At 46.3% G+C, this 25,410-nt stretch overlaps 1 protein-coding gene across 1 annotated transcript in view; it reads left to right on the forward strand.

Annotated features, from left to right (window-relative positions):
- Window positions 1–25,410, forward strand: part of adgrd2 (adhesion G protein-coupled receptor D2) — a 191,064-nt gene that overhangs the window by 59,625 nt on the left and 106,029 nt on the right. The window contains exons 18-19 of the mRNA XM_078551262.1: window positions 229–362; window positions 15,557–15,672. Of these exons, the coding sequence (XP_078407388.1) occupies window positions 229–362; window positions 15,557–15,672 (250 nt within the window). The remainder of the gene's footprint in view (window positions 1–228; window positions 363–15,556; window positions 15,673–25,410) is intronic.

Raw genomic sequence — 25,410 nt, forward strand, 5'->3', positions numbered from 1 at the left:
TTCATATTGCACCATCCACGTTGTGTTGAATGTTAAAGCGTCAGTGAAGCATTTGCTGTGCCAATTGTACCAACTTCTTCCAGGTACTGAAATCTCATGCTTATAACGGGCTAATAGGAAATCTATTTCGGAAAATGGAATTCAGTTTCTTAAATGCGCACAAAAAAATAAGCAATAGAAATGCTTATTAATGAGAAGCAGGAAACATTTTCCACATTTCTTCTTCAGGATTCCCAGTTTTTATTGTGGCCATCACCCTAGCAACCGCCGGCGACAAATACATAGCAGACAATCACTGTTGGCTGAATGTTCAGAGTGAGATCATCTGGACCTTTGTTGGGCCCGTCCTTTTTACTTTAACAGTGAGTACTTTAGTTCCCTTGAATTCCGCACTGACATACTCAATGAAAATATAATACATTCCATTAAAATAGATATAAGCTGGAAATTACAATTCAGAAATAAAACTATCATAGTGACAGCTTTTATAAAAGGTAACAAAATAAATATGGGACTATCCTTTAGTACGTAAGCTATGATTGACTTTTAATTGCCAATAATCTTTGTCAGAGATCTTTTTGCCGCACAGACCTCTGGTTAAGTTTGCTTGTTCCCTTTCGATATACTTATGATTTTTTTTATTGTTGATAATGTGTGCGCTGTTATTAATAATCATTATTGCAAGCATATTGTAGAATTCTTAAGATTTCGTACCGATGCATGGTGGTGATAATTTTAATGTTGCACTATTGTTTTCCAAAAACTAAATACTTTGGTGGTTTTGGATGTTTCCTATTTGGAATTTAGGGCCTTGTGATTTTTGGGTAGTTGTGAATGGATATATTTATTCCTTGGCCAAGATTGCTGTCTATTCTGATTTATAGCTGCCTTATTTATAAATAGTTTTGAGTTAAGGCACCCAATCATTAGTCAGAGTTAAGCATTTAGAAAGTAAGAAATGTAGTACTTGACCCTTATGGGTGATACTTAATGGGGCCTGTTAGAGCGCGATTTGTGATGAACTTAAGTTAGGCAGGAGCCAAAATCTCGGCCTCCCAATGTCAGGTTGAGTTCTTGTGATAAAGTGGCTGGTGTGTCAGCGGAGGAGCAGCCAACACACTGACCGGTGGCAGGAACCTGTTTCCCATTCATTTGCACTCCATGAATCCTCATTGGGTGGAATCTTGTTGCAAAGGTGAATGTCCCGATGGCAGAACATGGAGTTACTGTTCGAAGGCAAGGCTGGCTGGTCACATGCGGTGAGCAGCCAATTAGTTGTGCACAGCCAAGGGGCCCTCCCAGTTGTGTAGAGGGGGTGGGCAGGAAGTTGCCGACCTGCTGTTACCTCCCAGTGGTCAAAGGTCTGAGCACTATATTTAAATGGCACCTGATCAAGGTCCACTCGCTGCAAAGCGCCAACATAGTTCTGCCTGTCTGAGAGGAGGATTTTGAACTTGAACTGCTGGCACCCGCTCCCCACCTGCCACACTTGAATCCCTGGAGCTGGACGCCATCACCCTGCACCCTCAATCACTTCCGACCTTCCCTCCAGCACCCTCAACCCTCGCTCCATCACCTTAGCCTTGCCTTCCGTGACTCTCGATCCGCTCACCATCACCCTTGATCAACATAGAGCTGCCCCCCAGTCACCATTAGGCTGCCCCCCACACCCTGGACCTGCCCCTCATCACCATTGACCTGCAAACCATCAGCCTTGACCCTCTCTTTATCACCCTTGGCTACCTTTGATTCTCCCAGCCTCACCATTCACCTGCCTTAAATCACCTTCCATCTCCTTTTTATCAAGCTTTTGCTGCCCTCGGCAGAGAATGACCTTGCCCCTGTCAGCCAGCTCCTCTCCCTTTGCCCCCACAGCCCTCCTTAGGGCTACCACAACCGACTCCCTCCCTCAGACAGCCCTGCCCCGACCTCCCTGGACAACCACTAACCTCCCTCCCTCAGACAGCCCTTCCCCAACCTCCCTGGACAGCCACTGACCTCTCTCCCTCGGACAGCCCTTCCCCAACCTCCCTGGACAGCCACTAACCTCCCTCCCTCGGACAGCCCTTCCCCCACCTCCCTGGACAGCTACCACCCAAGCTCAGGGCAACAACTCAGCCTCTCCTCCCCTGGTTTAACAAAGTTCTCCATACAAGAGAAGCAGCTCCTACTCATTCCAAATCCACCAGGAAGACTATCTCACCTGCTGTGTACCACCGTTAACCAGTCGTGAATCTGAAGACACGTGTTTCTCGTTTGCTGCCGGCTTAATCGCTAAGGTACAGTTTAATCTGGTGACCATGTGTTTTAATGAAGATGCATGACATGCTAATGTATTAAAAATAGGTTCCTGCTGCTTGCCATCAGAAACCATGATCCACCTTTAATCGGCCGCCAATTTACTCCCCAACTTTCAACCCGCCACCAAGAAGCTGACATTCGCCTCCTGCCCAATTAAGTGCCCCTGCCCGCGTCTTTCCCCACTCTGGGAGTTTCAATAGATTCTGCCCATTATTTGGGAAGCGCACCAAATTAAGCCCTACGTTCAAGATTAAGTCAGTTAGCTTACCTCGTGCCTCGTGTTTCCTGGCAGCTTAAAGATGGTGAGCATCGGGCGAGGTTGTTCAATCTTTGGATCTGAGGTGAGGTTTCTCTAACTCAGCAACACAGGGGAAAGGACCAGGTGAAGATAGACGGTCCAGTAGTGATAATGATGAGGGAATGGGAGTGGGTGGAGAGTGTGGTGCTGGGATACTCACACGGCCCAGCAGTAGGGCTGGCAATAGGGTGGACTGGTGCTCGGGTCCTCAGATGACAGTAAATTTGAGGGTAGGAGGTGTCCAAAGGGAGCCAGGCTCCTGCCTATAGAGCGGGGCCTATTGTTGCAGCGGGACGTGTCCTGCACGTCCAAGGGAGGCAACTGCAACACGTATGATGGGTCAACAGTCAGGGTAGGGACCTCAAGTTTAAAGCAGGGTAGGCCCAGCTGCAGTGGGCAAGTCAGTGGCCCCTGCAGGAGGGTCGAGGGAAAGCAATGACAGGTGAAGGATGATAAAGGGATGATTCAGGATGACAGCAGGCAGGTCGAGGGCGAGAGATGGAAAATCGAGGGTCAGTGACTTTGGATCAAGGGTGAAGGTTGGTGCTGCAAGATAATTGGGGGATGGGGCAGGGCGATGTTGGGAGGTCCAGGGGAAATGGAAAGAAACTCGAGTGACAGAGGATGGAGGTGGGTGGGCTCCAGCTGCAGGGTCATAATGTTGGCATCCATCGACATGGCTGCTAAGAAACTGCTACCTTGCTGGAGATCACATGCTGCTGTCCCATAATGTCAAGGCCATGAGAGACATGCCAAGGATGATCTCATTTTCAATTGTTTTGAACAAGAATGGTGCATTTACCTGACTATCAGTTCCTCACCTGCAAACCATTGCCTGCTCTGATTGGGTGCCCATCTCTGCCAGCCTCCATCTGAAGCTACCTCACTGCAACCATCTTCTACCATGAGAAGACCAAGGGGTGTGGACCGTTCTCACATGGGATGAAAAGAGATGACTCTCCCCGAAGATACTGGCACTGAAGTCAATGGAACCACCATGAGCCATCTCTCTGCTCCTGGCCTACACTGTCAAGGATTTGGTTGCATGATAGCAGATCACTTCTCACACCCATCACTGACCTCGGCCAATCTCCTTGGCATGTAATTTATGGGGAGACCAGCAGATGTCACATGTTCAGCCATGTCACATTGCCTAGATAATTGCACAGATTACACAGGTTAGTATCCTATAAAGACTGACCTCTCACACTCCACCACCTTGTTGCCGACACAGGTGAGATGTCCCTTAATCCACTTCATTCACCCACCCAACTGCCAAGCATGAAGCATGACAAAACAATACGTCCGCCAAAGGAGGACATCCCGGCAAATGCACAGAACACACACACTAGTCAAGTGCACAAAACATATTGTGAAATGAAAACAGAAAATGCTGGAAAAGCTCAGCAGGTTAGGCAGCATCTGTGGAGAGAGAAACAGAGTTGATGCTCCAAGTCCAATATGACTCTTAGCAGGTCTCATGGTGGGCGGGAGCAGCAGGCAAAAAGCTGCAAATCCCCATCGTTAAAACAGGTTGCAATTCTCCCGATGGTGTGTTTCTAGTGGGTCGGTTATCCCGCTGACTAGTGGCGCGAACGCCATTTGTATTCATTAACATGTCATGAATACTCATTAAAACAGCTGTTTGCTGGAATCTTGCCACGCATTCCAATCTTGCACCGCACCAGTGGGAAATCACATTGGCCTCAAACCCATGTGAAAAGGGGTGACGTGCACAAGTCAGAGCTCGGTTTGCTGGTGACTCCGAGGTGAGTAGAACATACATAACCTGCCTGCCATAGCGCTGTGCCGGTCTTGTTGCGATGAACGCCACTCTGCTGGGGCTGTAGGATTGGACTGCTCCTGCTCTTTGCCTTCATTGTCCCGAGGAACACCACTGTGCTGTGGTACTCATGCAGGCCTCCACTTTCAGAGATGAGCAGTCACCCAGGGGTGAGCTCTGAGGGAAGGGTGGGATTGAAGAACATGAGGGGAGCGGGGGTTGGGGGGGCAATGGGGAGGTAAGGCTGTGGAATGGCAGTCAGGGGGAAGGGCGAACATGAGGGGGAGGCCTTTCTGGGATTGCCCTCTAACCACTTGTTGCCACAGGAATGAGAAGGATTCTGCTTAGAAAGAAAGGAGGAAGACCTCCTTACAATAAAAGGCACTGAAAGCCAATGGCTTCATTAGCACTGTTAAAGGGCTACTCAGAACTCAGTGGCTACACATCACAGTCGCTGCATCTCGAGAGTAACACATAGGAATGTAGAATTTGGGAATGCAGGCAATAGTGAGGGAGACACAGCTGTATCATATATGACATTCCATCAATGAAGGCCTGTCACACATTCACCAGAATTAACACTCCTAATAGGCCAAAGAAAATTCACTCATTGACCGTGAGCAACTAATTGATCATTAATGTGCCACATCAGAGATTGGAGCACAGAGCGAGGTTGGGTCAATCATCTCATTTAAATTTTAGCATCCCACGCAGGGCTCAAGATGTTAGATATCTGCGATGTCATCTTGATCACCTCGATGTGTGTGCTAGTGTCTCAGGGACAAGGCGGCATCAGCCACCATGCAAGTAGGGCAGGAAAAACTTTGGACCCTTACAGTCTCCAAACGTGTCATCCTCTGAGCTTCGCTTTCTTGCCCCTTGAATCATTAATGTCTTCAATGTTTCCTTTCATAGAGAAGGCAAAAGCAGATATGGATCCGGGGCTCAATGCTGCCTTTGTCAGGGTCCTAATGCAATGGAGGAGGCAAAGGAGGAAGAGGCGTCTCTGCGCACGGCTCCGGCAGGAGGAACATGGTCAAGCAGAGCCACAGCATGAACAGGAAAGTCAGGAGGAAAGACCCAGACAACAGGGGCGACTCGCCAGACCTATGGTTTATCATTCAAGAGTCTCCTATTTACAATTGAGTGAGAGGCAATGCTGTGCACGTCTGCGCTTGTCCTGAGCTCTGGTACATCATGTATGCCACATTCTTCATGAAGACCTGATGCCACGTGGAATTGGAGGGCATCTCTTGCCAGTGGCTTTGAAGGTGACCACAGCGCTCAATTTCTTTACCACTGTTTCTTTCCAAGGATCAACAGGCGGCCTATGCAGCATCTCTCAGTCCGCAACACATCGATGCACAATGGAGGTCACCCCTTATAGGAAGGTCGATCATTATGTCAGGTTTGCTCTGGATGAAGATAGCCAGGCTGCGACATTCACTGGCTTTGCCACCATCTCAGGCTTCCCAAGAGTGCAGGGTGCAATAGACGGTACACGTGTGGCTATACGGGCTCCATGGCAGCAGCCCCTAATGTTTATAAACCACAAGAGTGATCATTCCATCAGTGTACAACTGGAGTGCGATCACGGGAAGCAACACTGCACGTTTTTGTCCGGTACCCTGGGAGTTGCCATGATTCTACATCCTGAGTCACTCCCAGGTGCCTGGAATTTTTGAGGGGCCATTACATCTGCAGGGGTGGCTGCCTGGGGATAAGGGGTATCCACTGAAGTGCTGGCTGATGACACCGATGTGTTGCCCTCAGAGTCGTTCCGAGGAGAGGTACAACGCTGCTCACAGCTCCACACACTCCCTTACAGAGCAGACCATAGGGCTTCTGAAGATGCGTATCAGATGCTTAGACCGTTCAGGGGGTTCACTCCAATACACTCCTGACAGAGTTTTTGCATCATTGCAGTGTGCTGCACCCTTCACAATCTAGTTATGCAAAGAGGTGACCCCCTGCCAGAGGGTGACATGGAGGAGGATGAGAGCTCATCAGAGGATGAAATTCCGGAGGTCCAGGAACCTCACGAGGCTGCTGAGGGTTAATATGAGTGCGATCACATCATGGAGGAAGGAATCTCACAGTGGGACACTATCATTGAGTGGGAGGAAGGCTAAACCTCGAAATAAGAGGATTCTAAAGTACAAAATCTCAACGCCTTCAGTTGACAGGAACATTCACATAACCATCAAATATATTCACAAAAGTGCAGTTTAATTACATGTCTAGCACACCCGTGATCAAAAATGACATCACTTTCCTAACTCTACCGCTATGCCTGGGTACAGCCCTGACATCTGCAGCAGAGGTGGAGTTAGCCTGCTGACTGCTACGTCCTGATGTCTGCTATGACCTTAACGGATGTTCACTGGTGGCCCAAGGCCTGGATGGCCATGGCCTGATAAGGGTCACTTGCTCAGGGGCAGAGGAACCTTCAGCGGCTTGAGAAGTTGAAGTGGATGGGGTCACAGGCAGAGGGGTCTGTGAACAGCTGCACACCTTTGGGGTATCCTGAGAGGAGACCCTGGGGTTTCTGGCTGATGCTCATCCTCCCTGTGGGTGCTGAGGACCCCACCCTGACTCCTGCAGGAGATGGTGCACCCGGAGGGTGGTCAAGGTGCCTTGTTGCCATGTCGCCTACATCCTGATGGTGCCCACCAGGGTGAGTGGCCAATGGAGTGCAGGGCTGAGTGCAAATTTGGCAAGAGCTGCTGGACCAAGGTCTCCATGGTGATTGTCAGCCTTCCCATGGTGACCTCGAGGCGCTTGCTTGTCAGAGCCATGACATCAGACAGAACGCGGATGGACTCCTCCATCGTTCACTCTGGTCTGCTGAGTGACTGCCGAGTCTCTGCCTGATGTTCCGCTGCCTGTTGTTGCATCTCCAGCATAGATTTGGCAGCTGCTTCCAGAGGCTCATCATCTGACTCGGACTGAGTGGGTGGCTGGACTCCTGCAGCCCTCTGAGTGCCGGAGACCTGAGCTGTCACTGCCTCCGGCTGCTGCAGGGACGTGTCAGTGAGGTGTTCCCCAGAAAGTGACCCCGAGCCTAATCTACATCTGTGCCCCACCGATGTGTGTGTCCCTGAGTTGGTGGAGGGTGCGTGTGAGTGCTGTGATGGTTCTCCTGGAGATTCCCCTTCAGATGAAGTCGGGTGCTCACACTGGTACAGGACTGGCTGGGTGGGCTCAATCTGCTGGTGCCTAGAAAGTAGAGCTTCAGTTAATGAGCATGAGCTATATAAGACTGTATGTGACTCACTGTGACTGTCAGGATTTGATGTGCTGATGGAGCTGTGACCCGTACTAGTTTGGTTGGAGAGGCCGATCTCCCCTTCCCCACAGGAGTGATCCCTGTCATCCCCAGCCAGCTCGACTGCAGACTCCTCTAATTCACTGAGGGCGAGGGTGCCAGGCGTCCCTCCCCTGGTCTACACTCTCTTGTGCCTGTTGTGCGCCAGCTTGGCCTGTGTGAAGAAGAAAGAAAGGCTTGTGATGAGTACAGATGGAGCAGGGGTTGGGTGAGATGCATGTCCCCTGTGTGTGATGAACCCTCCCCAGAAGGGCCAGAGGATGGAGTGTGAGCAACATGGTAGATGGGATGGTGGTGATGTGAACTTCTCGGTGAGAGAACAAGTGTTGATATATGTCCCCAGCTAATGGTTATATGAAACCCCTTAAGAGAGGAGCCATTTGAGTGCATGATGAGAGTTTGATATTGGAGGGTGTTGAAGGATGACTTACCCTTGCGGAGCGGATGAGGTCATTCATCCTCTTCCTCTTCCGGGCGTGGTTCCCAGCCGCGCTGACCCGCTCTGCGATGGCCTCCCATGCTGAAGAGGTGAGGCTGCCGGGCTTCCTGCAGCCATCCCTGGGATGGATCACTTGCCTTTGCGCCTGCACCCCTCTGATCAGGACCTGGAGGGCCTGGTGCGTGAAGCGGGTGCTGCCTTCTTCAAGCTCTTGGCCTACCTCTTTTGGCTGCCGGACACCCCGGGTGGGCTGGATTGTATATTGGACTGGCCTTTAAATATGGCGCCCAGACCTTTGAACCCGCCAGCTAACGTCGGGCAGACGAATCAGCTCCTGACCCGCCAGGTGATTTGAACTGATATGTGCCCTTTGCAGAATTAATGAGGCTCCATGCGCAGAACTGGACCTGAGTTCCTGCCATCCCGGACAGCGGGGTGTGCACTGCCAAAACCGTCGGCCAACGCACTTCATTTCATTTATGGAAAATTCTGCCCTTTATCTCTGTTTCTCTCTCCACAGATGCTGCCAGACCTGCTGAGTTTTCCCAGCATTTTCTGGTTTCATTTCCGATCTCCAGCATCTGCAGTCTTCTGCTTTTAAAATATATTGTGATATCTACAATCATGTGCAATAACTGTGTCTCAGCGCCCTGGCCACCCTGTGCCCTCAATACTCCTTAACTTTCCTTATGTGACCACTAAGCCTTGGTGCAATCCCAAGGTCAGCAGCTGATGGGGAGGGAGGCGACTGAGAGGGATGCTTGTATGATGACCTTGGCGACCTTCCTCTGGTGGTCCATGGCCTTGAGGGCCTGGCCTACTGGGGGCCGCTGCATGCGTGCAGGGCCGCCTTCCTTGGCCTCACCTACTGGGGTCTCAGGGGTCACTGGCAGAGGGGCAGAGGAGCAGTCTCTCACCATAGGAGTGCCCTGAGAGGAGGCTGTGGGGCAGCTGGTTGGCGCTCCTTCACCCTCTGGGTGCAAATTGAGCACCTTCCTGTTCCCTTGAGGAGAAGGGGGTACCTGGAGGGAGGTCCACGTGCCTCATTGCCCTCTTGCCCAGCCACTAACCCATAGACCAAGAGACAGAATGTAGATCCTCGCACATATGGAACCTATCCTAGACCTGACTCTCTATGGCAGTTGCCACCATCTCCATGGTGGAGCCATGGCAGAAGCCAAGGAGTAGATAAACTCTTCCACTGTCTGTGCAAAGTTCCGTATTGACTCTGGCACCTCTGCCAGATGTTCCCCTGTCTGCCTCTGTATCTCCAGTGACCTTTTGTCACTGAGACCAGATGTTCGTAATCAGTAGGGGCTCAGCACGGGCCTGGTCTCCAACAGTCCTCTCACTGTCAGGGACCTTGGATGATGCAGCCTCCCTCAACTGTTGGGGCGCGTCCGTGAAGCGATCACAAGTGTGTGCCCCCGATTCTACACAAGAACTTTTGGAAACACGTGTGAGTGTAACTGCGCTGGCGGGGGGATGGGAGACGGGTAGATGACGGGGCATCCTCTGGCTGTTCTTTATCTTCATCAGAGGTGGAGCCACCTGTTGGCACGATTGGCTTTGTCCTTCTGAGCCTGCGGCAATGATCTGCAGTGGAGAACAACAAAAAAGACATTAAGGAGCAGCCCAGTCTATTAGGAAACTACAATTTCATGCATGTCTCTATGGTGCTAACGCCTCAATACCAGCTTGGAGGCATTCTCATTCTGCTGGCTGGCAGGTCCAGCCTCACCATCTGTAATGGAGCATCCTCCCTGTCCTCCAGCTATCTTCATAGCCTCCTGCTCCAAAAGCATGATGACCCTCAGCCATTCCTCCTCCTGTTTCGGACTTGGCATTGAATCCTTGTCCTGCACAACAAATTGGAGAATTATTAGCAGGTCAAGAGACACCTAGCCCCCTTATCCCATGCCACATAATAGCCACACATTCTAGCTGGTACCCCATTGCCTTATCATGTCCAACAGTCACACGGCCTGGCTTCTTTGGCCAGGTGGTACTGATAATGAGTATGCATTTCCCAGCTTGGTCTCTTTTCCCACTTGCAAAGTCCCTTGGCCTGATACCCTCATGAGTGGTCCTTTGGTGCAGTACCACCTTTCTGCTTACCCTGGCTGTTCAGAGACAGTCATTCATCCATTTACTGCACCGGACCCAGGATCTTGGGTGGACTCAACAGCTGCTCCCCTCCTCTGCGACCTCCACCCAGCCCACCTAGGTCAAGCAAGAGGGTCTCCTATCACTTTTCCCTGAGGAAGAGAACTTCCCTGCCTGTACAGGGACGGCCTGGAGGAGAACCTGCAGGGAGGCATCACTAAACTGTGTGGCTGCTCTTTGTCAGTGGCAGTGCATGTGGTGGGGTGAGTCCAAAAGTAAGACAATGCAGATGAAAGGGGTGGGTTGGGGGGGAATAAATGATAGGGATCCAAGAACATAAACTGATAGATGAAATGGTGGTCACCTGATGGAGAGTGTCAAGAGGGAATGGGGGCAGCGAGTTGCGGAAACATTTTAAACACGGTCCTGCAGGTAGATGAGTACTTCTCCCATTTGGCACCAGTTCTCCCTGCCTGGTGGGATGAGCCTTTTATAGCTGGCTCTGACCTGGAACTAATTCAGTTGAGGTGTAGTGGCGACAGACACACTGCCTCCGCTGCACGATTGCACACGGGACACGCGCCCGCCGCAGGCACTTACAATTTGCATTGGCACCCGTGCAGCTGTCAGGATCCACGCTCTTTACATTTCACCTGTGAGTCAATATTATACAAGGAGCACTGATTAGAAAATGACCCAAAAGTCTAACTCATTAAACCTTCACCGGGATAATTAAACCCCCACACAACAGGCAGGTTTTGGTTCAGGTGAGAAGTTTAAAAAATGAAAAAATCTGAACCAGGAACTCAGCCTGCCTCGAATCAACCCGCTCGCAGTTTTACCAGAAGCAGGATGGAGGGCAGGTAACTAATCTGCATGCAGGAGATGGGCCGGTCATTGAAACCTTCAAGAAGGCTGTGTGCCTCCATTTTAACAGTGATTCTATTTTTAACCACATGACCTCAGGAAGCCCAGCTGGTTAAGAGGAGGGCTGCTTCCGTCAGCTAAGTGCTTCTCCATTAACTGCTTGTGGGCCAGTTGGAGCAGGACTGTTTCCTCCCAGCCCAACAAGTTTGCTTGTAAACACCCAGTGATCTAAATACCCCTTTGTCCCTCATCGTGATCATATCCCACCCCTCAACAACATCTGTTCCCACCACCACCCATGGTCAACCCCCACAACCCATCATCCCTTCCCCCCCAACCTCAACCTGCCACACCATCACCACCTTTGGAAGCCCCAACAGAGCCCTCGCCCTTCCTGCTGCTCTGCTGCGTCCTTCTGCAGTCAGTCAGGCTGACTGTTGGCCGGGAGGCCTGGGGAAAGAAAATTAATACACCTCCCGCAGATAAAAACTGTGGGGCGCTTGAGAAACCCATACTTCAGGGTCTCCCATCCACAACTCCAAAAGCATCTCCAAAATAACATTGGGACCATAGAGACGAGGCTTTTGATCCTTTGTTCTAAGCCTCCTTCTTTGGTTCAGTTTCAATATTTTTTGTCTGATAATATTCCTGTGAAGTGCCTTGGGATGTTCCACTACATTGAAGGCACTATATAAATGCAAGTTGTTGTTGTCATCGTTATTAAGCAGTGTTAATCAGAGAGAAGGCTGAAGCCAAGGTTGTTGACAGAAAGGCCTAACATTCCCCATAACTTTAACGGTGTTTATCACACCACGGTAAATGGATGTAAAAATGATCAAATTCCACATAGATGCTCGGTGATGACTGAATATTGAGCACCTATTGACCTTTCCGTGCCTCGTTCACGAGGATTAACTCTAAACAAATAATTCCTCCTCAGAGCAGAGTTCAGTGGTGCACCATTTTTCAGTTGCAAAGACAAAAAGAGATACAAAAGCTCATTTTAATCATCGATATTTGTCCCAGGCAGTTGCATTGTCGGCACTTGCGTCCGTACTTTTGGTAATGAGTTTGATCAGTTTAATAGCAGAAGTGCTGAGATTTAATATGCTTCTCATGTTGACGAATATCTCTCCACAACATGACAAAGGAAAGAAATGCCATTTCCTGCATTGATCATCGTCTTATCCAATCTCCTGGTGCTGTTGCCCCACTTTCTTTCAGATCTGTGTCCCTGACAGTCCTTGTTCTTTGCTGTCTCAATCTGTTGTTGCTATCCTTTATCTCACTCTCACAGAGAGAGTGATTTGCTCTTAGTCAAATGGTAAATGAACTCCTTATACACTGTTTAGAGGTTTGCTTTAGCAAGCAGATAAAATCAATCCGCACACCAGCTGTGGAGATAAATTAAACCAGATTCTCACACCCAATCATGACAGGATTTAGCACATAATGTGACAACTTTCTGATTGGGCTTACTTTTTTATCACTGCACGCTGTGGTACATATGAAATATTTAGGCTATATACATTGATAGTCTTCCTGTATGAGTCTTATGTATGACATTCAAAAGCCAAAAATGATTAAAGTATGAAGTTTAATTATCTCGTTCCTGGAATTGTGATAATTGTGCATGTCTGCCCCACTTCACTTGTCAAAGTCCTCGTGTTTGTGCTCAAAATGGCTCCTTGAATTTAACACTTTAAAACTTCAATATAGCCAGTTGTAGACCCTCAATCTTTTTGTTATTTTTTATGATTTTGTTATCTTTCTCTGCCTGGGGAATAAATGCCTTTTTGTCCGATTGTTACTTTTCCTGCTGTCGCTTGATTTCAGGTTTTTGTCCTTTTATTCTTTTCTCTTTCATTGTTCATTTGCTTTTTCTGAGTTTTTATATTTCCTTTCTTGCTTTCCTCATTTATGTCCCCCTTCAGGAAAATGAACACGTGATCCAAGGAGATTAAAGGGAAGAGGAGAAAAATTAAAGCAAAGACCAAAAATAAATAGAATATAAGAATAGAAAATGTAATTGTGGGAACATACAGAGAGTAAAAACAAATGATCTCAATTTTGTACTAAAGCCATTATTATAATATATATATATATTTCTTGATATGTCTAAACTTGTGTTCTGAGTCTAAAGCAACTACCAGCCTTCATTTGCTGTAATTCTTAATTGTGTTGTAAACTCCAGTAAAAAGCAGTTAACCTTAGCCCATCAATGAGAAATCAGTTTTTCTGACAAAGTAGTGTGATTAGGCATCATAAAATAAATTGAATCACCACCATGTAGCATAAAGCATAGAAATTAATTGATTTAATATTTAGTTCATAGAAAGTTGAAGTGGTTGAATTCCTGAGATATTATTAATACCCAGGAAAGCTCCAAATTAACTCTGAGGCATTGGATAGGAGGGCGTGAGCCTAATAACTAGAACTTGTTGATCAAGAAACTGCAAAATTGCCGACAATTTTAAACAGGCACACATTGTGCTATTTCAGATCAACTCCTTGTCATATTGTTTATCAAAATAAATTTAATTCTTGCAATGAAAATCTTCCTAAGACTATACCAAAGAAGGCCTCATTAATCGTGAAAAATAATGTTATTTGCCATCCAAAATCAATTAACTAAAAAAAATCATCGTTACCCCTGTTCTTTGGATCGATATATCAGCTGCAGGATTTCCTAAATATCAAATTACTTCACCTTCAGCTGCATGTTTAACAGAATTTAAATTTGAACTAGTTCTTTTGAACGATGTGTAAATTATTGGTTCAACAAAATGACTCAAAATGAATTACTGAAAGGTTCCATTTCTTACTGAAGTGTTTTGTAAGTTGGATGTGATCTTTCTTTCCAAAGCTGATGGAAATCAGTTCCGGATTCATTTTCCTGCAATAGTCTGAGTCAGTGTTAGACCAACATTCTGGCCTTTCTAAGTGGTGGTTCATTATGATAAGCTGCTAAATCCCATCTTGCAGTTCTTGTAGATTTTCAGAAGGTTTACTGATTCCTACTCTGACGATGTAAGTTTTGAGTTCGGTTTTTTCCACGGATCCCCCCCTGAAAGAAACACCTGCATTTAGATAGTGGGCGGGATTTTCCCCACCCCACCCCTGCACCCCACCCCGCGGGGATCTTCTGGTCCCAGCGCAAGTCAATGGACTCCTGGCTGGGGCGCTGCCTCGTCCACAGCAGGTCCCACCCGCGATGGGGCCGGAAAACCCCGGCCAGTGGTCCTTCACAACCTTAGGACGTCCCAAAGTGCTTTACAGCCAATGAAGTGCCTTTGACGTCACCTCACTATTGTAATGTCACAAACGCAGCAGCTAATTTACACACAGCTAGCGATGTGCCAATGTGCCAATGGCCAGGCAATCTGTTTTAATAATGTTGACTCGAGTGGTAAGAATTGGCTGAGGATGCCGGGGATAAACCTCGCGCTCTCCTTTGAAATAGCGCCCACGGGATCCTTTACGTCCACCTGAGAAAGTAGATGGTGCATCAGTTTAGTGTCTCCTCCGAAAAAACTGCACCTCTGAAAGTGCAGGAACAATCTGATTTGGGGCCACAGTATGCAACGATTATGTGCGACATTGGAAGTATTTTTGGTGCGAGGCACAAAATTTTGCCTGCAGATATATGATCATGGCGGTGTTAAAAATTGTCCATTTGTATACTTCCCATCCTCTTCTACTGATCCTGAATGAATAGTTGTGTTTTTAGCATGTAGGCAATAGCCATACACTTAGCCACAGTTGGCAAATTCTGGTCAGCATTACCATGGCATTTTTCCACCCCCATGACTTATGTTTACGCTAGATATTTTTGACTACTCTGTTTGTTGTACATTGGGATGCAGATGAGGGCTCCTGTCAGCCTACATATGGTTACCATCCTCTGCTGCACCTCCTCCACAAAAACACCCAACTTTTCTTCACAGTGGGTCATTCTGTCCATGGTCCCTAGTCCACCTTGCATCCCCGCACTTACAAATTTTTCGATAGCAATACAGGCTAACTTTAATTGGACATTTATTGTGTGATGCACCCTAGATGTTTTGCCCCCTGTCAATCATAGCCATCCCCGAACCTGTACAAATACGCAAGGAGATTATTCTAATTGTATTCAGGAGCTGATGCAATAGAATCAAGCAAGGTCAGTTGATCACTCCTGTGTAAATTCCTGAGTGCACTTTTAGGCTTGGGCAGGGTTGCTGAAATGGCTTTTTTGGATTTAAACATATATTTATTTTTTTACCTACCTTTTTCACCTTGCTTCCGTTCACCTCCCTAATTCTTCTTACAGTTCCTGGTAATTGAAACAATTCACCACATTAAAAGTGCTAAGTGTAAGTTGTTATTAACTTTCACCTATCGGCTACAGAAGTGTTGGTGTAAAATGGGTAAATCCTTATTTTTGCATCGTAGGTCAATACATTTGTGCTTTGTCGTGTGGTGGTGATCACAATCGCAAGTTCGCAACGACGCTCCATGATGTTGGCATCAGACAGCAGCCTGGCCAAATGTGTTTCATCTCAGATATGGTGAGTCATAACTAAGTCCACATCTGCCGCTGTATCTTGTGGGCAGCACAAGGAGAAGAGAAACCCATATTTTGATAAGGTACTATTAATAATCGGAGGACAGTTAACGCTGCTCTTGGACTCATTATGAAAAGTGCATTTGCTGATAAGGCACTGATACTTTTAGCAGGATATCCAATTTCAGTTCTAATCTACAAATACAAGCCAAAAATGATAAACCTGATCCAAGAACATGTTTTGAAGCATGAGTTTCCTTAGGCGATCATGTGAATTTTCTGGAAAAAAGTGCCTCAGGTGAAGCGGCAGAGTTCAAATCAGCTTGTCGGCTTCTTAGCTTCGACTTTCTTCTTAACCAAGCGTTGTCCTGCAACTGGCCACCAGGAATGGTACACAAGCATTCCAACTGGTTTCGTTTTGAACCCGGTGCACCCAATGCAAAATATGGCCTTGAACTTTCCATGGCTGCTTTTGGCACATCTGAAACCTAGGCCAGAATTTCATGTCCCAAGGGGCGGGTATGCCCGACCCGAATGGATGTGAAATAGCGTGAGATCACGTCAGACAAGTGTCCCGACGTCATCGCGCACTGGCGTGATGTTTTGCTTGGTGGGCAAGTGTGGCAGTCGGAAGCGTACCCACTGACAATTACGTGGGCAATTATGCCCATTAACGATGCAATTAGTAGTGACTTTACGCGGCCCGCCCACATTGACGGTTGGCGGACGGGCCACTCTCCCGGGCAACACTCGCATTTTTGCCCAAACCTCGATCCAGGACGGGACGAAATCTCCGTGGGGGGCAATAAAGTTGAGAGAGAAACCTGGTGCTTGATTGTGCTGCCAGGACATTATTTTTGCAGCATTTCTGTCGTTTCCTTTATCCTGTGGAGGTCCGCAGCTCCCCCGGGGCAGCTGTCTGCCTTCAGGGAGGTCACTGAAAAGCGCTCGCCCGCACCCTCAGTTATGTCGGCGCCTGCCCTCTTCCCGCCCCCACCCCCCGCAACACCGAGCATTTCTCGGCGCGCGTTTCACGATGGCTGCCCGTTCATCGGCCAACAAAACATGAAATCGTGGCAGGGCCGATGGCATCCGGAGGTTTCCTGGCCTGCTGATTGCACGTGCCCGACAAGTGAACAACTCAGGCCCTACAGTGGCCGCATATTTTGGTCAGTAAATTGGGACAGAAACTTATTTACCCCAGTTTTCAGTCCTGAAACCGAGCAGCCAAATTTGACCCTTTTTTATGGGTGTGGTTGGGAACCTGCACCGATGTTAAGTGAAGGGGGAAGTACATGGAGCACACTAGACCAAAACTGAAAGGTCAGAATGTGTGTTGAGATGTAGGACTGGTGAATATTGCAGAGGTTATGTGGAATATGGGCATAGATGCACTTGAAGATTACAACTGAAATGTGACAAGTCAATGCACTGAGCATTGGAGCTGTGCAGTTGGGAAAATGCAAGGGTGATGGGTGTGATGAACTTCGTGTGGTGCAGTTCACAAACGTTGCCTTGCCTGTAAATTCTTTAGCTGAGGGAGTAATATTGTGCCCCGGTACACCCTCCTTAAATGCTGCTGCACTCTTCCTTTTCTCCATTCTCTCCTGTTCCTCCTCTGTGACATTGGCATAAGATGATGTGCCTGGTCACTGTTTGAAGGTGCGGCCAAAATCTCCCAGTGGTCTAGCTCCCACGGGTTGGCGAGGCGGTCTGAACCATTGGCCCCAGAGCCTTCAACCACCGAACCCGGCACGCTGGCACTCTCTCAAACACTCTCTCGCACCTTCCCACTGTCTGCTGAAGGTTTTCATCTTTGTATGTGTCTTGGCTTATATCCTCATCACTTCTCTCTACTTTCAACCCAAGTTGGGTGTTTTGATAAATGAGAAGCACTAAAGTAAAAGTGAATTTCTGCAGAGACACTTGTGTTTGTGTTCAGTGCAGTGATTCACAGAACATTTTAGTCTCTTGTGTTGAGCCACATATTTTTCCCACAACCTGACTCACTTAGACACTCTGCTTCTTTCAATGTCTGACAGAAACACTGGTTTCTCGGAGGGTCTCAGTATATTGCTTTCATGACTTGATTTACTTTGATTCAGGGAGACACTTGTGTCTTTCAAGAATTAATCACAACTCACCGTGACATTCTCAATTCTGAAAGCAAATGACTATGGTGGCCCGAGCTCTCACAGTCGTCTTACACAATATTAACAATGCTACTGCTCCTTAACATGATTTAGTGTGACCCTGGTTTCTTGTAAAGATTCATTTGCCATGGTTGTATCTTACAAGGACTTGCCGGTATGAGTTTTGCTTGTTTGGGAATTTTATTTCAGTATTATGCCCTAATGCTTCATTTACTGACAGGATTCAGAGCTCTTCCTTTTCATTATTTACTTGATTTGCTGAGATATTTTCGTTTTTCATATGAATTCACCGTAACACAATTCTGAAAACCCCTTTTGCTCGTGAGGATTCATTTGGCATTCATCCCCAGCTGCGACTTGATGCTGTGTTTATTATATTTGTAAAGGTTGATTTCTTCTGACATTGTTCCAGAACATTCTAATTGGAGGGATTCCCTACAACATTTTTATTTCACACAGAAATTTAGATAGAATTTAAGCAAATAAATACATTTGGGCCAGTTGGTCTGCGCCGATGTTTATGCTCTACACAAACCACCACCTTACTTCACCTAACCTTATTTTCATCTTTCTATTCCTTTCTCCGTGTGCTTATTTAGCTTCCCTTCAAAGGTATCTTAGCTATTTACCTCAATTACTCCATGTAGTAGCATGCTTATTATGACACTCCACAATATTTTCTAATGATTTCCCACTGTGTCCTTGTTATTCCTAATAATTTGCTACAATTCTATTTTTATTTATTTTAATTGATTAATAAAACAATGCTTACTAACCTACGTTTACATATCATGGATTATCAACAAGCGTTTACTTGCCTCAGATGCTCCAGCATTCCACTCACAGTTAGTGTTGAAAGCTCATTCTTCTGCAGGTTGACCACCATACTCTGTCTCAGTCACTTCATTCAGTAAAAACCACTGGACACAGATTAGCCCGGTTTTTGTGGTAGGAACAACGATGAGACTATCAGAGCTCGCTTTTATCTACAGAACAAATTGATCAGCAACGTCTAGCACCAACACATGTACAGTAAACATTGAAACCTGAAATTTGCTGCCTGATTCACCCTGCTCCTATACAAACTGCACTATACCGTCACCTCACTAATAGACTTGGTATTGAAATACATAAAAGGACACTAGTTGCCCACTAAAAACACCAGAAATGTTAGGCTTGTCCATTCAACTGTAAGTGATTTTTTTAACTTGCAAGATAAGTCTTAATTACTGCCAAACAGCCTCACTGCCACTAAAAGCTAATTTATACAAGTATGGAGTCTAAGTATGGAATTCTGTTGAAGGGTCACGAGGACTCGAAACGTCAACTTTGCTGTTCTCCGCCGATGCCGCCAGACCTGCTGAGTTTTTCCAGGTATTTCTGTTTTTGTTTTGGAGTCTAATTCTTTCAGATTTTAATGACTATTGGAGGTTTAATAATTTTTCAAAACATTTTTCAAAGACACACTGTTGATTGCCTTGTTTTCACAGAGGACCCAGGTCCCCTTTAAGTGATTTAAATGCTAAATGCAAACAAAACTAAGTAAAGATTCTCTCACTCGCCAAACTCCCAGCTGCTCTCTCTGTAAAGCAAGATCTAACCAGTGGAGTGCCAGAGGGATCAGTGTTTGGGCCTCAACTACTTACAATAGATATCAATGACTTGGATGAAGGGATCGAATGTGTTGTAGCTAAATTTGCCAATCACACTAAGGTAGGTGGGAAAATAAGTTGTGAAGAGGGTGTAAGGAGTCTGCAAAGGGATACAGAGAGGTTAAGTGAGTGGGCAAAAATTTGGCAGATGGAGTATAATGTGGAAAAATGTGAACTTGTTCACTTTGGCAGGAAGAATAAATAAGCAGCATATTATTTAAATGGAGAGAGATTGCAGAGCTCTGAGGTACAGAGGGATCTGGTTGTGCTGGTTTGTGAATCACACAAAGTTAATATGCAGCTACAGCGAGTGTTAGGAAAGCAAACGGAATGTTGTCGTTCATTGCAAGGGGAATGGAATATGAAAAGTAGGGAAGTTTTGCTACATTTGTACTGGACATTGGTGAGATCACATGTAGTGTACTGTGACAAAGACCAAACATGCTGGAAAAATATCAGCAAGTCTGACAATATCTATGGAGAGAAAGACAGAGTTAACGTTCTGAGTCCGTATGACTTCTTCAGAGCTAAAGGGCAGTAGAAATGTAGTGAAATGTATACAGTTTAAGGGAGGGGGGGTGGGACAGGTGAAGCTGGATAGAAGGCCAGCGATAGGTGGAAGCAAAGAAGAGATTCTGAAAGACGTCATAAATAAAAGGTCAAAGGGTTGTTAATAGTGGTAACACTGGCTAAAGGAGGTGCTAATGGTGACATTAAGAGTGGAAAGCAGAATGTGAAAATGGCAGGACCAGGGTAAACACTCTGGAAAGTGACAGACGGCCCTAGTGGGGGTGGAGTGGGGGGAGGGGGTGGTGGTGGGAAAAAAGATCGAAGAAGCTAAAAGCTGGGGATAAAACAATGAATAAAAGTGGAAATAAATTTAAAAAGATAATAATGAAAATAAGCGGGGGGGGAAATAAATAAATAAAAATTTAAAAATAATAATGAATAAGAAAAAAGAGGGGTTTCAAAAAGAGGGTGAGGATGGAGGAGAGAGTTCATGGTCTGAAGTTGTTGAACTCAGTGTTAAGTCCAGAAGGCTGTAAAGTGCCTAGTCGGAAGATGAGATGCTGTTCCTCCAGTTTGCGTTGAGCTTCACTGGAACAATGCAGCAAGCCAAGGACGGACATGTGGGCAAGAGAACAGGGTGGAGTGTTGAAATGGCAAGCGACAGGGAGGTTTGGGTAATGCTTGTAGACAGACCGAAGGTGTTCCGCAAAGTGGTCACCCAGTCTGCGTTTGGTCTCTCCAATGTAGCTTTGAGGAAGAGTCATACCGACTCGAAACATTAACTCTGTCTTTCTCTCCACAGATGCTGTCAGACCTGCTGACTTTTTCCAGCATTTTTTGTTTTTGTTTCAGATTTCCAGCATCCGCAGTATTTTGCCTTTATTTTATTGTAGAGTACTGTTTACAGTTTTGGTCTCATTGTCTATGAAAGGATATAATTGCATTAGAAGCAGTTCAGAGAAGGTTCACTCAACTGATTCCTGGGATGAGGGGTTATCTTATGAGGAAAGGTTGGACAGGCTGAGCCTGTATCCATTGGAATTTAGAAGAATGAAAGGTGATCTTATTGAACCATGTAAGATCCTGAGGGGACTTGACAGGATGGATGCTGAAAGGATGTTTTTCCTCGGGGGAAGAGAATAGAACTAGGGGACACAGTCTAAAAGTAAGGGGTTTCCATTTAAAATGGAGATGAGGAGAAGTTTTTTCTCTGAGTGTAATGAGCCTGTGGAATTCTCTTCCCCAGAGAGCGGTGGAGGCTGGGTCATTAAATATGTTTAAGGCTGGGTTAGGTAGATTCTTAGCTAACAAGTGGGGGGTCAAAGGTTATAGGGGGCAGGCAGGAAAAAGGAGTTGAGGCCACAGTCGGGTCAACCCCGATCTTATCAAATGGCAGAGCAGGTTCGAGGGGCTGAATAGCCTACTCCTGCTCCTAATGTGTGGTATGGTCACCTGTAACTCAGTATTTGCATATGGGCTGCTCAGCAGGGCAGCCGCTCACTGCTCAGAGAAGTTTTGACTGCCCCCTGGAATGTTCAGTCCAGTATGATACGTTTTTTTTTCTCTTCTCGGGATCATGACTGACTACATTATAACCTAAATTTCCCGAACCTTGTCTGCTGCTAGCACATATCGGAAAATCAGTGCAATCAGGCATGATTCCCTAACCTTGCGCTGATGGCAGGTTAATTCACTCACCACCAAAAACTTACTTGGGCATGTACCCATTATATAACCCTGGTGCATTTATATACAAGGTGTATTGCATGGTACACTAATGTATTACATTTCTATTGCTTTGTATTCAGTAATGCATTGTAAAGTGATGTTATAGCATGTAAACTGTATTTTGTGTACATGTTTGTATTGTGCATATTGACCTAGGTAATAATACTTGAATTTATGACACCAGCATGTTATCCAATATGTTTCACAGTGCCTCATACAATGTATGATGCCTTCACAGATAATGTTTTACAGTGTTGCTACCATCCAAATCCATGCCCATCTTTCCCCCGCTACTCCACCTTTGAACCTCTCCAAGAACCCTACGAGAACCATGTGTGTCTCCACCACTGGCCTCTTGTGCAACACCTCCCCTCTTCACCCCTCCATTCATGGCCATGTCCTCGGCCAGCTCTGCCTTAAGCTCTGGAACTCCCTCTCTGAATGTTTTCACCTCTTTACTTCTCGCTCATACAAATATACCTCTTTGACCAAGCTTTTAGCCAACCACTAAAATATCCCTTCCTTTGGCTCAATTTTTGTCAATGTTTGTCTGAACCTACTTTTTTGACCAAGCTTTTGGTCATCTGACCTAATATCTCTTTACGTGGTTCAATGTCATATTTTGTTTTATAATGCTCCTGTCTAGTGCCTTGGGACACTTGTCTACATTAAAGGCACCATGTGTTTCTCACGTGTCGGTGCAGACTCGATGGGCCGAAGGGCCTCTTCTGCACTGTGTGATGCTGTGATATAAAGGCAAGTTGTTCTTATTGCATCAGTTATAGCAGAATCTGCTAAATTATAACCCACGAAATACTGACTGGGTAAAATCAGCTAAATCACAGTCTTCTAATAATTTGCTGACTTGTATCCATTAAACCATCAACATTGAAGTTAAGTGGGGTGTCTAACAGGTGCCAAACCACTACCCCAGTTTTCCGTCCATTGGTGAAAGTTGAAAGCTGTATTTTAGTGTTTTAAATTAAGGCATCCAACCTATTGTCAAAATATTGCTTTCCTAAATTAAGCTTTGTTTTAAATTGATTTTATAGTGAAATTTTCTAATTGAATTAGATTAGAAGGTGAGACATTTTCTTTTTTTTAACATCTGAACAAAACAGATCGATAATGAACCTGACTGAATTACATTTAGTGTTTAATTCATAACGTTCAACTTAATGTCTGTGGGCCATCAGCAGCAGCAGAATTGTATACAACCACAATCTGTAACCTCATGACCCAGCATATCCTCCCCTCTACCATTACCATCAAGCCAGTGGATCAACCCTGGTTCAATGAAGAGTGCAGGAGGGCATGCCAGGAGCAGCACCAGGCAAACCTAAAAATGAGGTGTCAACCTGGTGAAGCTACAACACAGGGCTACTTGCGTGCCAAACAGCATAAGCAGCAGCATAAGACAGAGCTAAGCGATCCCACGACCAACGGATCAGATCTAAGCTCTGCACTCCTGCCACATCCAGTCGTGAATGGTGGTGGACAATTAAACAACTCAGTGGAGGAGGAGGCTCCACAAATACCCCCATCCTCAATGATGGAGGAGCCCAGCACATCAGTGCAAAAGATAAGGCTGAAGCATTCGCGACAATCTTCAGCCAGAAGTGCTGAGTGGATGATCCATCTCGGCCTCCTCCAGAGGTCCCCAGCATCATAGATGCCAGTCTTCAGCCAATTCGATTCACTCCACATGATATCAAGAAATGGCTGAGGCACGGGATACTGCAAAGTCTATGAACCCTGCCAATATTCCAGCAATAGTACTGAAGATTTATGCTCCAGAACTTGCCGCGCCCCTAGCCAAGCTGTTCCAGTACAGCTACAACACTGGCACCTATCCAGCTATGTGGAAAATTGCCCAGGAATGTCCTGTGGAAAAAAAGCAGGACAAATCCAGCCCGGCCAATTACTGCCCCATCAGTCTACTCTCCATCATCAGTAAAGTAATAGAAGGGGTCATCAACAGTGCTATCAAGCGACACTTGCTTAGCAATAACCTGCTCACTGATGCCCGGTTTGGGTTCTGCCAGGGCCACTCAGCCCCTGACCTCATTATAGCCTTGGTTCAAACATGGACAAAAGAGCTGAACGCACAAGGCGAGACGAGAGTGACTGCCCTTGACATCAAAGCAGCATTTGACTGAGTGTGGCATCAAGGAGCCCTAGCAAAACTGGAGTCAATGGGAATCAGGGTGAAAACTCTCCACTGGTTGGAGTTATACATAGCACAAAGGAAGATGGTTGTGGTTGTTGGAGGTCAATCATCTCAGCTCCAGGACATCACTGCAGGAGTTCCTCAGGGTAGTGTCCTCGGCCCAACCATCTTCAGCTGCTTCATCAATGACCTTCCTTCCAACACAAGGTCAGAAGTGGGGATGTTCGCTGATGATTGCACAATGTTCAGCACCATTTGCGGATACATTTAGAAAATAGTCTATGCCTCTATTCTTCCTACCAAAGTGCATGACCTCACACTTCCCCACGTTGTTTTCCATCTGCCACTTCTTTGCCCATTCTCCTAACCTGTCCAAATCCTTCTGCAGCCTCCCGCCTCCTCAATACTACCTGTCCCTCCACCTATCTTTGTATCATCTGCAAACTTAGCCAGGATGCCCTCAGTTCCTTCATCTAGATCATTAATGTATAAAGTGAAAAGTTGTGGTCCCAACACTGACACCTGCGGAACTCCACTAGTTACCGGCCGCCATCCTGAGAAGGACCCCCTTATCCCCACTCTCTGCCTCCTGCCAGACAGCCAATCTTCTATCCATGCTAGTACCTTGCCTCTAACACCATAGGCTCTTATCTTACTGAGCAGCTTCCTGTGCGGCACCTTGTCAAAGGCCTTCTGGAAGTCCAAGTAGGTAACATCCATTGGCTCTCCTTTGTCTAACCTACTCGTTACCTCCTCAAAGAATTCTAACAGATTTGTCAGGCATGACCTCCCCTTGATGAAACCATGCTGACTTTGCCCGATTTTACCATGCACTTCCAAGCATTCTGAAATCTCATCCTTAATAATGGACCCTAAAATCTTACCAACAACCGAGGTCAGGCTAATCGGCTTGTAATTTCCCGTCTTTTGCCTCACTCCCTTCTTAAACAGGGGGGTTACATTAGCAATTTTCCAGTCCTCTGGGACCCTCCCTGACTCCAGTGATTCCTGAAAGATCGCCACTAACTCCTCCACTATCTCTTCAGCTAATTCCTTCAGAACTCTGGGATGTAATCCATCTGGTCCAGGTGGTTTATCCACCTTCAGACCTTTCAGCTTTCCTAGCACCTTCTCCTTGGTAATGGTAACCAGGAAATGGCAGAAGAATAGAATAAATACTTTGCTTCAGTCTTTATGGTAGAGGACACTAATAGCATTACAATAAATAATCAAGGGGCAAAAGAGGGGTAGGAAATAAATACAATAACTATCACTAGAGTAAAAGTACTAGGGAAACCAATATTATGACACAGCCAATGGTAAAGGTTGAGTTGCGCAAATCCCAGAGGGAAACTTGAAATAACTGTCATAACCCATTTTTTCAATTGCTATGTTTCAAGATGCAGGCTTTGAATTCAGTAGTAATAAGGCCACCGAGTCTCGTGGTTTTTATATAAAACTAAATTAAACATTTATTAATTTAACAAAAAATTAAACACATACACATAACTACAAATTACTACTATAAC

The sequence above is a fragment of the Cetorhinus maximus genome, chromosome 10 (assembly GCF_964194155.1).
Source record: "Cetorhinus maximus chromosome 10, sCetMax3.hap1.1, whole genome shotgun sequence".
Taxonomy (NCBI): domain Eukaryota; kingdom Metazoa; phylum Chordata; class Chondrichthyes; order Lamniformes; family Cetorhinidae; genus Cetorhinus; species Cetorhinus maximus.